The sequence below is a fragment of the Emydura macquarii genome, unplaced genomic scaffold, assembly GCF_026122565.2.
Source record: "Emydura macquarii macquarii isolate MOO-44397 ecotype Brisbane River unplaced genomic scaffold, CSIRO-AGI_Emac_v2 contig_2734, whole genome shotgun sequence".
In the NCBI taxonomy this organism is placed as follows: Eukaryota; Metazoa; Chordata; order Testudines; family Chelidae; genus Emydura; species Emydura macquarii.
In genome coordinates, this window is record NW_027132871.1 from 1,171,972 (window position 1) to 1,185,237 (window position 13,266).

The 13,266-nt window shown below is 41.7% G+C and overlaps 1 protein-coding gene across 5 annotated transcripts in view; it reads right to left on the reverse strand.

Annotated features, from left to right (window-relative positions):
- Window positions 1-13,266, reverse strand: part of REPS2 (RALBP1 associated Eps domain containing 2) — a 138,805-nt gene that overhangs the window by 18,212 nt on the left and 107,327 nt on the right. For 2 of the 5 annotated variants that reach the window (XM_067566091.1, XM_067566089.1), the window contains exons 15-16: window positions 12,737-12,798; window positions 11,163-11,243 (exon numbers count right to left, since the gene is read on the reverse strand). In XM_067566091.1, coding sequence (XP_067422192.1) covers window positions 11,163-11,243; window positions 12,737-12,798 — 143 coding nt within the window. The remainder of the gene's footprint in view (window positions 1-11,162; window positions 11,244-12,736; window positions 12,799-13,266) is intronic. The other 3 variants (XM_067566094.1, XM_067566093.1, XM_067566092.1) reach the window with 2 other exon arrangements.

The following is a 13,266-nucleotide window of genomic DNA, read 5'->3' on the forward strand; positions in this document are numbered from 1 at the left end:
TGTTCATTTCACCTCCCTTCACCTTTGGGCCCTGAATACCAGCACCTCTCTCTCTTGCTGTGGGCTGAACGCAAGTTGCTTCAGAGTATGTCACAAAGTCACTCTGAGCAGTTGCTATGAAGCATGGGGAGAAGGTGATAACTCATGAGCAATTTGAGGTACACTCCGCCTATTCTATTCCATTCTAGCTCTTTTACCATGCTCATTAATGAATACCTGGGCACTCTACCTCCTTCGTTTACTAGTTGAGCAACATGTTGCTTGCTTCCCATGTGATTTTACAACACTATGGGGTATGAGGAAGTCTTCCTTGCTGTTAAAGACTTCAGACTTCTCCTGTGGAGTCTGAAAGTCTTCAGCATGTAAGCACCACTTTACAACTTAAAAAGGAATGTAAGTCCTTTTCTACAGATGAAAGTACCAGCACTTTAACTACACTGGTATAATTAAAGCACTGCAATTTTCTGAGTGTGGATGCAGTCAGAGTGATATAAAGATGCGTATAGATCTACCTCCTTCCTGCCCTAATCTAGTTCCAAACAGAAAATAATTGCAACAGTCAAAGCACTTCCAAGGAAAAGTCCTTAAATGTATCAGTCTAGGATGAAAATTAAAACAGGGGTTATTTATTTTTCTGCCCACCCCACCTTAAAAAATCCTGGATTTAATGGCTCAGTCAAATGTCACAATCATCATCCTAGAAATTCCCTTCAACAAGGCAAAGACTCAGCCTCACACCACCATGCAAGAGCACTGGGGTTTGGAAGCAATGTTGGGGCTCAGGATAAGTATTCCCATACAGGAAGCGAAATAAGCTATACTGGTGTAAGACATCTTTATATGTATAAAGCTGTGTCCACACAAGGGGTTGCACCACTATAAGTATTTTGGTTTAAAAAAAAACTCACACCCCTAACTGACACAGTTATAGTGATACAAAACCTGTGTGCATGCCAGGCCTAAGACTCTATTATTTTGGGAAAGAGCAATAAAGGACTAAACAAAAGACTAACAGCACCATACTCTCTATTTCAAAATTCTTCAAAAGTCTCACTGCTTACCCAGACCAATGTACAGCAGTTCATATTCCAAAGCGATATTCCTCCTATGTTCCTAAGCTGCCCATCATAATTCATACTTTCTGGGAATACTCTTATCCTCCAAGCAGCAGTTTAAAACTGACTAAGAAGCTTCCATTCCAGAGGAAGGTACTAATAAGGCTCAGATCTCAATCTCCTATTGAGTGATCAAACTTGTAGCTCAGCAGCCAATATGACATTTTCCCTGATGGATAAAGAAGAGGACAGTGTCAGGGCCTTTGGTTTTTATTCAGACACTCACTACCTCATAGTATGACCCTTGGCCAGTCAGCCATAATCTCTCCATTGTTAGCAGTGACAACATCTATCTCCTGGGGTGTTGCACGACTTGCTTAATTGTTGAGTGCTTTGAAGTCCTCGCATGACAGATTTAGATAAATGCAAAAATTATATTATTTTACATTTAATTTTTGTTTTTCATTTCCGGTCCTCACTCCTCAAGCAAAGCGGGATTATACACATATTCCACCCCCACTTTGCTAGAAAGAAGTTCATGACTAACCTTCCAAAGCAACATAGATAACATACTTCATATATCAGTTATATTGAAACATTTCTGCGGGAGAGAAATACATATGCAGGGCCTGATCTTGCCAACACTTATGCACACAAGTAACTTCACACATGTGAGTAGCCTCAACTGAAGTCAACAGGACTATTCATATGAAAAAAAGTTACCCAGATGTGCAAGAGTATTCACAGGGTCACCCCACACTAATCAACTATAGTGCCACTTCTTTAACTTGCAAAGAAAGGAGTGCAGAAGAGCTTATCTGTCAGGCGAGGTGGTCTATGAAACGTGCTTTACACTCTTTAGGGTACTAATTATACCCTTCTGTCACCTATAAATTTTGAGAGACGTTTTTTTTTTCCTTTCTAAATGTTCGTATATTTGTGTTTCAAACCAATATTTCTGCTTAAAGGCTATTTCCAAGAAAACCAAGCTTTCTCCCTTCAGTTTCTGTGAGCCTGGTATATACCACATTGAACTGTCAATTCTTTTTACAGCTTGTTACAAAAACTGTAAGTGATAAGGCAGAAAGAAAACCTACAGGGATGCAAATGCAACAAGCTGCCAAGATCTTAGAGTGCTGACTGCTTTCTCAGCACTGTGCAATTCTGAAATGTTGATAAGCACTTTTTTTAAAGCTATCTGAAAGCTGGTGATAAGGTTTGGGGGAAAGGCAGTAAATATACCCAACTTGCCACAATGTTCAACCCAATCGCAAGCAATGAATAGGACCCAGATGAAACATTAACAATCTGCTTGAATATTCCACTTTCACAGAACCAGATTAATGTAAACTGGAAGGGGGCATGTGTGCTCTGTTAGAGACACAGGCATATGATTCTCATTTTTTAAAAATTTTGCAGCAAAATACAAAAATTATGAAAAAATATTTTAATTATTTGCCTCCCTATGGGAACTGCTTTAGAAAAGGTTTCAATGCATCCATCACTGAACCCCAAAATAATATATTAAATGTGCCGGTCACTACCATTTTTAAATCTTTTTTTTTTTTTTTTTTTTGGTCTGGCTATCCTGGATTTAAGATATAATTTTCCCTGACAGAGGAGGATAATCCACTTGTATTGTATTCAAAGGGACAGATGGCAGAATAGTTCATACTACAGATGATTTATAATTTTAGTACAGTCACAGACTTCTTTGGAATCTAACACATTAATTATCATCACATGTTAATCCGCAGCACGTAGAATGGACTATATCAATCCTTTATAAAACAATTACTTTTTTCTTATAGAACATTTGTATATACAGGCTAATAAAAGGTTTACTGTGACTTAATAATGTGAGAAAAGATTGGCTCTACTTCTACCACTCTATATGCAAGTTACTAGGTTGCCATAACCTCAGTACATTATTTCCTTTTGATTTCTAAAACAAATAGGTACTTATCTAGAGCTCTAGATGTCCTGCCAGCACCTAAAATAACATGCACAAATGTCAGCAAGATTCAATATAAGAAAGCAGTCCAATTAACCTAATGTTTTAACAAAAACGGTGCCACAATAGAATAATAGAAAGCAATCAACAAACTCTGTCCCATTCACTCTATACCTTTACTTTCTCTGAATGACTGTGCAAGCAGATAGGTCATGCCATTAGCCCTGAAGGTCAGCAGACTTGGGCTAAATGAGACAAAAGAGGTGGTGGGAGAAAATTCCATATTCCAGGGACCTTCACTGAAATTATCCTGTTGGCAGCTCTGTTTTTAATTCTGGTACTATTAAAATGAAATTAATTTTCTTGATTTTCTTATTTAGCTGCACATGAAGGGCCCAATTCCAAAAACCATTAAATTCAGCAGAAAAAATTCTTATTGATTTCAATGGTATTTGGATAGTTGGTTAATAATTATTTAGGCCCTGATTCAAGGAAGTACTGAAGCCTGTGAACGGGGATGCTTTCTTGAACTGAGGGCTTAGACAGTATGTATCATCGTCAACATTTAAAAAAGGAACAGTGTGAAAGGAATGATCCAGTACCAGATTACATTTTTAGATCTAAACATTCTAACAGTTGTAAAAATAATGTCTCAGTATTCAAATGAAATATCTGAAAATCGTTTTTTTCTCCACTGACTGTTCTGACAAGCCTTGTGTTCATGGTTCCATATTTGCCCTACAACAGCTGATGTTATTACAGCTACTGAGAAAAGATCTGCACTGATTTAGGGTTTGTGATATCTTGAGCAGTTCCAACTGATACATGGCATCCTGATCTCAGTCGTAAAATTAGAGAGAACATTTTTAAATCTATTTTGCTTTTAAAAATTACCTAAGATAGATAGTGAGTTATCTATGTTGTACAGTCCCTGCTGCAATGGGGCCCCAATTCTGATTGGCCTTTCAGACCGGATTCTATACCCACTGAAAGTAATAGAAAGACTCACATTGACTTCCAGGGGCTTTGGATCAGGCTCTTAGATGCAGCTGGAAAATAACAATAATTTATACTTTCAAGGCTAGATTGCATAACCCTGACTTAGGTGAGCACTTAATGATATAATAATCAAATTAACCTCACTGAGCATTTACCAAAGTGAATAAGGGCTACCAAGCATTTATAAGGGTTGCACAATCTATCCCTCAGGCTACATACCAGAATACCCTATTAGAGGCTCTAGATTTTAATCTTTTAAGGCTCTGCAGTTCACCAGTGATACTTTTGCTCTGATGTTAATGGCTTCTTAACGATTCTGTTTATTTTAGAAGAACTTGCTCATGCGTGTGTGCGTATAGTTTTTATCAACATTTGCCGAAATCGTCACAACAGACATGAGAATAGTAATCAAGTTTCCAAAAATAAATTACAGAAGAATCAGCATCAATTTACAAAACCAACAATCTTTTAAACCAGACTTCAGGGGAGGAGGCTAAGAATAATCTGGTTTTCTGCCCAAATATATAGTTGCCCCCCATTTTCCAATTCTCCCCTCACATAGTACATGCAAGACTTGAGATGTATAGCGATTTATACAGTGGAAGATACCAGCATAGTGTAATTTAAGTAAAGAGTGTTAATTTAAGTGTGATATATGATGCATACATACTTAGCTATAAAACTATTTCAGGACAAAACCCTGAAAACCTATTTTCTCTTCAGTGTACATTGATAATTCCTATTAACATCAATGTGCTAATAAATCCTCCATGCTATGCAGCTGTTGTGGCCAGCTCCTGTAGACCCAAAAGCCAATTGTAATAAGGTATTATTTTGTTTTACATAAAAGAATATGGGCCTTATCTAAGCTTTGGATACATGTGCTCAGTTCAGTTCAAACAGAACCTCATTCATGCGTGTTCACAGTCTATTTCAGTTGTAAATATATATTGTTACAAACCAACTATTTTGCTTAGCTGAATAATAATTTCAGCCCTGACATTTTCTTAATTTCAGCCCTAATAATTTCAGCTCCATCATTATTCATTAGCATGGATTTCCGCTGCCACTAAATAACATCTATTTTGTTTGTATGCACCGGACAGATTGTCTCCCTCATCTTTTATTATTATTAACTCTTTGTATTACTGTAGCGCCTAGGAATCCCAGTCATGGATCAGGACACCATTTGTACTTGGCACTGTACAAACACAGAACAAAAAGACAGTTCCAATCCCTAAGAATTTAGAGCAGTATGAACTGGAGAATCCAGTTAGACTGATTCCATCCTTCCTTAATTACTGATCCTTCAAGTTATCCACTGTAGACACAAGAAGAAGGGAAAATTGCAAAACCTATTTATTCCTAAATCTAAGAAAACACTACAGGCTGAGTATGTACAAAAAACGCCACTGGATATTATTATACAAGATAGCAGTGGAATTACATATACCCAATAACAGAAGGAAACACACTTGATCTGTAGATGGAAAATACTTCAAAAGAATGTGTTAGCAAAACCAAAAGAATAGTCTATGTGTATATTTACTTCTACAAAAAGTCTTTCCAGCAACCTTTCACAGAGGCTTGGGCAAACCTGGATTGCCATTAAAAAAATACAGAAACACAATATTAGTGGATGAAGGGAATGCAGCTGATGTAATACATTTGGATTTTAGTACAGCATTTGATACTGTGTTTTACAAAATCTTACAGGAAAAATTAATTCAAATTGGCTTCCACAGGAACTCGGAGATATGGATTGTACACTGGATAAAGAGACCATAAACAATAGCTTATTGCCTGGATATCACCCTACACAACTGTATCTAAGCATTGATGAAAGGCAAATTTATTTATTGCAGTTACCACAGGAATGCTGAGATTAATTTAATAGAATAAGGAAATATTCAGGTGAAAATTATATTGAACCGGGTCCATTTTGTGAAGTGGTACAGATAAAGATTGGACTCATTGCAGACTGTGTCAACATATAAGATCACATAGGACTCGGTTACAACAATTCCTCAGGGAATGTCAAGAAGTAGTAAATGCATGGTTAATCAACCAAATCCTAAAGTCCTATAGACTGATGACAAGGATGCATGCACAGCCCCAGTTTTATCTACGGGGCTACAAGGGACAGTCCTGAGAAACAAGTCTAACTGCTATTTCCCTAAGAACTAGCTCACCTGAAGACAACATTCCCAACTCCTTCAGTCTGAAAAGAGGGCCTGAGGAACAGGGCCAGTTTAAGGCAATTCAGTGTCCTAACCAATAGTTCTGGCACACACCTCCAGAGCTCTGCCCCCATGGCTCTGTGCCCAGCCACACCCCTCCCATTTGAAGTGACAATAACAGAACCCTCCTTCCCCGGCAGGGACAGGGGTATGAGGATCCTTTCTACATCCTAGGAGAAGCAAGATGGGCCCCCTCTCCCGCCAAAGAGGTAGGAGTGGCAGTAGCCCCTTCCCAACTGCTGGTATTTACCCCCATAACCAGGGTGTGTCTGCTTTGGTCGGTGGGCAGGGCCTGTTGCATTCTTCTCCTTCTGCTGCATCCAGAGTCCTCTGCTGGGTTGGCAATGGCATAGGCACCCAGAGCCACAAGCCTTGGCGTCCACAGCCCATTTTGACGCATGGGGCAGTTTACATCACTCAGAGCTATTGTTTCAAGCTGTCTGCAGACTGAGGCAGACGTCTCTGCATCAGTTACATTTTGGGGGGGCATATCCCATACAATTTCAAAATTTTCTTCACAACTAAGAAATCTAGCAACTTACCTTTTTTTAAAAAAAATGAGAACTGACATTCAGATGTAATCACAAGACTCCTGGAGCAGGGGACCTAACCATAGGCCTATGGTGCCTGTGCCTTAATCCAGTCAGGATGGGTTCTATTTAACGGAAAACAGGGTACTTTACCTGGAAAGCGGGATCAGGGCTGAGGACACCTGTGTTAGCCATGCATTTTATTAAGTGTGCTATAACCACCCAATGGCCTAATCCTTTTAACCCACCATTTAGCTAAAATGCATTATAAGTCAATAAATGATGTGATGGGTCAGATGTGGGCATGGGGTAATGAATTTGTGACACAACTAGAATTGTTTGGTGCTATGAATAACTGTGTTATTTCAATAACATAGTGAGGTTGACTGCCTAGGAAGTAGTGGCGGGAAGAGTGAAGTCTAACGAAAAAACTAAAACAATTTCTGAAAACTACAAAAGTACAGGACCAAAGTTAGAGCTCCATTTCTACATTGCTATTGGTTGTTCTCAGACAGGACCTTCTGCCCAATTAACATATAATTGCTAAACTTCTGTCCCATCTTAACTTGCTGATACGCACCAGCACCCAGAGTCCAGCAAACCCCTTAATTTCATTCTAGGACAGTGGTTCTCAAACTTTTTGTGTTAGCGACCCCTTTCACAGAGCAAGCCTCTGAGTGCGACCTCCCCCTTAGAAACTAAAAAACCTTTTTTTATATTTAACACTATGTTCAATGCCAAATTTAAACACTATTGCTTAACATGAATTTACCTTTTGTCACTGCTTTTAAATTAAGACTAAAACACATTTTTATCGAATTATTGTTATATGCATAAGTTATAAGTAGTGCGAGAACTCTTCATGATGGACTCTCAGATGTTCACTGATAGCTGACCAGAGAGCACTATCAATGTTGACTCCCTCCTCCTCGCTGAATGAGGGAAGTGTCAGAAACATGCCATATCTGTCTGTGTCCAGCTTCCTGCCCCACAGATCCAACTTCATCTGGAAAGCTCTGATTTTATTATTCGTGTCTATTAATGTTGAACGTTTTCCCTGGAGTGACAAACTGAGGTAATTAAGGTTATCAAAGATATCAACTAGGTATGCCAAGCAGAGAAGCCATTTCTTGTCACTGAACTTTTTGTTCAGCTCGTTTGTCCTTTCGCAGGAAAAACTCTGCCATCTCTTCACAAAGTACAAAAACATGCTTTAATGCATGTCCTCTAGAAAGCCAGTGGACTTGAGTGTGGAAAAGCAGAACTTCATATTCACCACCTGTTTCGCTGCAGAGCTCTCGAAAGAGACAACTATTCAGAGCATACACTTCAATGTAGTTGACTGCTTGTATAACAACATCCATCACAGCATTCAGGCACATTGGCAATGTCTTTGCAGCTAGGTCTTGACGATGGATTCCACAATGAGGAACAATCACATTAGGTGACTCGCACTTTACCTTCTGCTGAAAGCCAGACTGTGCACCCATCAGAGCTGGGGCACTGTTGGTACAGATACCACAAAGATTTTTCCACTCAATGCCATTGCTTTCAAAAAAGGCATTCATGTTATTGAAAACGGCCTGTGCAGTTGTGGTTGTTTCAGGTTGTTCACAGAACTCATCCTTAACATCCCCAGCATTAACATGCCATACGAACGCTATCCATTGTGCCCAGTTAGTAACATCAGTAATTTCATCAAGTTGCAGGCTGAACATGCTGACAGCAAAATGTTTAATTTCGTGCACAACTTGTTTTTTGATATCTTCAGACATCTCACATATTTATTCTGCGTTTCACAGTATCATTCAACGTGGAAAGAATATTAAGCTTTTTGGCAGTATCATTGCTAAGCATAAGTGACGCAGCATCTTCACACGCTGGCAGAATAAGCTCCTCACCTATTGTATGCGTCGTTTAGGTACGGGCGATTCATAGCGACACAGCATAAGAGGCCTCCACAGCTGAGGACATTTGCTGTCGGAAACTTCCATGTGCCCTCCACCTGGCCAGCAGCTCGCGCCTCCCAGAACTGGGCAACACGACCCCCTGAGGCGTTGTGCCCCCCAGTTTGAGAACCACTGTTCTATGAGTGTATCTTAACTGCACAGTTAAACTGGGATCTTCCTAGGTTTTAGCTATAGCCGGGAGGCACGGCCTCCCTCGGAGATTGACGGTGAGGGAGAGCCAAACCCCTTCTGGGGGGTGGAGCCCGGGAGTACAACCCCACCTGACTGGAAGTAGAAAGGGGGCAGGAAGTATAAAAGGCAGGCCTTCCCTCTTAGTAAGGGGAAAGTGGCCGAGGGAGAAAGATGTCTCTCCCTTGGTGCCAGGGCCTGGACCAGATCGTTACCCGAAGGAGAGGCTACCGGAGCTGCCCACTGCCTGGGGCCCTGAGGACCTGCTGGAACTACCTGAACCCAGCGAGCCGGAGGAGACCCCTGGATCTAGTGACCAGGAGGAGCTACCCGAGCTGCCAGCCCCCTGCAAGGCAGAGGAGACCCAAGGACCCTGTGACCTAGAGGAGCTGCCCTCTGCGGATTGCTACGAAGAGTTCCCAGACCTGCTGTCGAGCGATGAGGCCGAAGGATTCGGGAACTTCCCTCGGGCAGAGTATCCTGAGGAAACGGGGAGCAGCTCGAGGGACCAGGTACTCTAAGAAAAGGAAGAAGCCTAGGGGAGCCAGACATCCGTCCGGTTGCATTATGGCGTGTAGCCGAGTCAGCGCGTTTCGGCTGGAGCCCTGCTGACCCAGTGATGGGACAACCTGTCATTACCAGGGCCCTTGTCTGGGACGCAGTGGAGTTGGGTGGGCCTGCATCCCTGTCCCCGCTTTCTACCCAGACCTAGGGGTGATTGCCTACTGAAGGCCAGAGCCTGTTCCTGTTTGCTTTGTCCGTCCTGCCTGAGGGCCAGGGCCTTGAACTGTGTGCTCGCCCTACTAAGGGATGGAGACTGTTCCCCCTTTTTGTTAGAACTCCCCACAGGGTGCAGGCACTGGGAGGTGTGGCCTCCCTCGGAGATTGAGAGCAAGGGAGGGCCACTGGCCCTGCCCACGCCAGGAGACCTTTACATTAGCCCACACTCCCCTACCCATCTACACAGAAAAAAGGATCTCCAGACCAGGTCAGAGGTTAAGCCCAGGCTAGTTTACACAGCTGTGGGGTGGATTAGAACCTGAGCTCCACTTTCACTTGGGTTGGAACCCATTTACTTTGCAGTGAGAATGCTGGCTAGCTCACTCAAGTACCGATAGTCCTCCAACACCCTTCCCACAATTCCCCCTGAAGGTCAAAGTTCTCCCACAATTGACACAACTGACTAGGAAAGAATCCTAGAAAGTCTCAGCACAAAGAACCATGGGATATGCTGCCAGATACACCTGAGCAAATGTAGAAACAGTGAGGATGCAGTAACACGGGTGGGGCTTTGCTTTGGGGACTCTCACCCTGGGGTAGGCTAACCTGGGTGCCAATCACCCAGATTAACTGTGCAGGGAACACATACCCTAAACACCTAACCTAACCTAGCTGCCTCCCAGTCATCCATAGAAAACTCCAGTCTTCAGAATAAATTGTTACCCTCTTCTTACACTCCATTTCCAAAACAGTGCCAAAATAATCACTCTGTAAGTATGCACACATGATGCAGGGCAGCCTTAAAATATGTGGAACACATTTCATTCCCCAGCTACAGCTGTGATTAGGTAGAGTGCTTAGCTACATATGTATATTGAAATACTAAGGCAATAAAAAGGATTTCCAATAACACCGTAGAAAATTAGTTGAAACAGAAATTTAAGAAGAGCAAGATAAATCCTAAAACAGGTAAAAGCTGAGTATGTCACGCCAGTCTCATTGCTTTATTTCACTTCTTCCTAATTTTGCCTCCATTTTGAAAACAGATTGGCTTCTCCTGAATGTATTCATGCTCTTTAAGTCATGGATCTCATTTGGGTAATGTAATCCATATGTTTGTTATAGTTGTGCTTGCTATAGTTAAGGGCCAGTTAAGTTGAATTATGAACCCTATCCTCTATATATAATCTTGGCCTTTAAACACATATTAATGACTAGGAACAGAAGATTTGAGAAAGGATGCAGCTGACATGGTCTAAAATATTATTAAAATTGTTTTTCAATTCAAAGTTAAAATAACAGTGTTCTGAGGAGGTAGAAATATTTTTTCTTTAAAAAAAAAAAACAAAACCCTGATGTAATGCTCTTCACCCCCCAATAATTTTATAAAGTAAAATATCATGTTTCTCCAACACGATGTATAATGATAGCCACTTTATTTTGCAAGGAACAGTGTATTGTCCTGAGAGAAAAGAAAGCCTCAGGGACTTTAAATGGGAATCACTGTTTACAATTTTACAGCATACCTGTTCTTGTAGTCTGGACTCTACATAGCTGGATTTTGCCTGCGCAGCAGGCTCAGTATTTGTGTCATGGTGTGGACCCTGCTGGATATGGAAATGCACATGAGTCTCTCCTGTTGCATGGTCAGAGAGAATAAAATCTATCACATGCTGAGAAATAAGCAATTAGCAAAAGTATTACCTGTAGCACTGGTTTGATCCTCAAGGAAAGGGTTTTGTCTTGCTTGTTTGTTTATTTTCCAGAAATGGGTGACTGTAAGCCTTTTGAGTATAAAAGGGTACAGGGAAGATGGAGTGGCTGATGACTGTAGTGATATAAGGGAGGCAGGAACCAATAATTCAGAATATAAGGGGGTGCCACTGCTTAGAGGAGATTAGGTAAAGCAAGGCTTTGATGGATGCACTCAGGTGCATGGCTAAAGTTCTAGTTGGATCAAAGAAGGCTTAAGGCAGCAATCTGTACAATCCTCCAAATGAAGAATTTAGCAAACTACAAAGACCATTTAAGGGAAGAAGGGGATGGAGAGAGACTTGCTTTCTGTGACATAGCAGGTGGCAACCTCTCCGTTCATGAACACATTCTAGCATTAGGGGCACTATGCTGCTGGAGCTTCTGACTTTCACATTAGACCTGTGGGGTCTAATGAACATTAGACCTTCATTAGACCTAAAACTGAACTCCTGACTGCTGATGGTGGTCAAAGGTGCCACTGCACTTTTGACGTAGAGTAGGAGTATTAGCTCCACAGCAGTCAGGGCCTCTGTCCTACATCTCATCTGAAAGATTAACATGTAAAATAAATTGCCAGGTAAGGTCAACTGGAGCCAATGGTGTAAATGAGTAAAACATCTCAACAGACATTTTTATAGATGGGGATTAAGAGAGGTGGCAAACGGAGGCGAAGAAGATGCAATCACTATGATCTTGTTCAGCTAACTGGCCTTAATTTATCCATCATTTCTTATGAACTGAAGAACCTACATACAGTACATTCCTTGGGATAACTGCTCATGATTAGATCCATTTGCTCTACACAATGGTGGTGTGACACTCTGATGAAATAAATATGCCAGTAAATCACAGCATGGTACTCAATAATGTAGCTAATGTAGAATTTATTTCCTTTTAGCATGACTTTTCACACGGATATGTAACATATCATACTGTGATATGCATTTGCTCCCTGCACTGCTGCCTTGACAGCATTTACCGCTTGAGAAGCAAGAAACAAGCTGGGAATCAAACCCGTGCCTTCCAGACAGCAAACGCTGCCACCAGGCCAGCCTTATGGCATAGCCTGCAAATTATAATTTTGTCTACTGGGCACACCGAGCTCTGCAATGATGGAGTCAATAATATGATACCATGGCACACTGGATAGACAGACCAAAGAAAGATAACATTATCCAGTAACCGTACACAAGAAGCATGAAAGTATAATGCACTCTGTAGATGAGTATTCGCTTTATAATGAGAACGGTTAGATATCCAAGCCAGCATGTGTTAATTATCACAGTATAAAAACAACCACCACCACTGTGCACCGTTTATCCCCATGCTGAAGTTCTGTTCATACCTGTGATACCAAAGGCCTTGGGGGCAGGGCGGGTGGCGGTGGTAACCAGCCTGACTTCACAGCTGAAATGAGAGAGAAACAAATAAAACTAACTAATAAAGTTAAAAACTAGACCAGAGGTTTGCAAAGTTTTTGAGCTGAGCCCCCCACCTCCCCTTGGAGTTACAGTTTTTGGATGTGCCCCCCAGCCCCACCCCCAGACAAAACAGACACATGCAAAAGTATGCTTGATAGCCCGCTCATGAACCTAACAGAGCTTAACACAACTTTAATTAAATGACCTACATCGGTAAGTTTCAAATGAACAGATACTGACTTACCAAGGGCACGGGCACAGCTTCCGCAGCAACAGGCTGCCCCACTAGGGCAGGGCCAATACCTGCCTCTCTGCCCTTCCCCCCTCGGGTTTTCAGAGTGGGGGGAGGCGCATGCCACGGTCTCTGAGTACGTAGCCAGCACTGGGCAGGGAAGCCGCTGAGAGCAGAAATCGGTGTGGCCACAGCGGATGCTGTTAATGACCCACAGGCTTG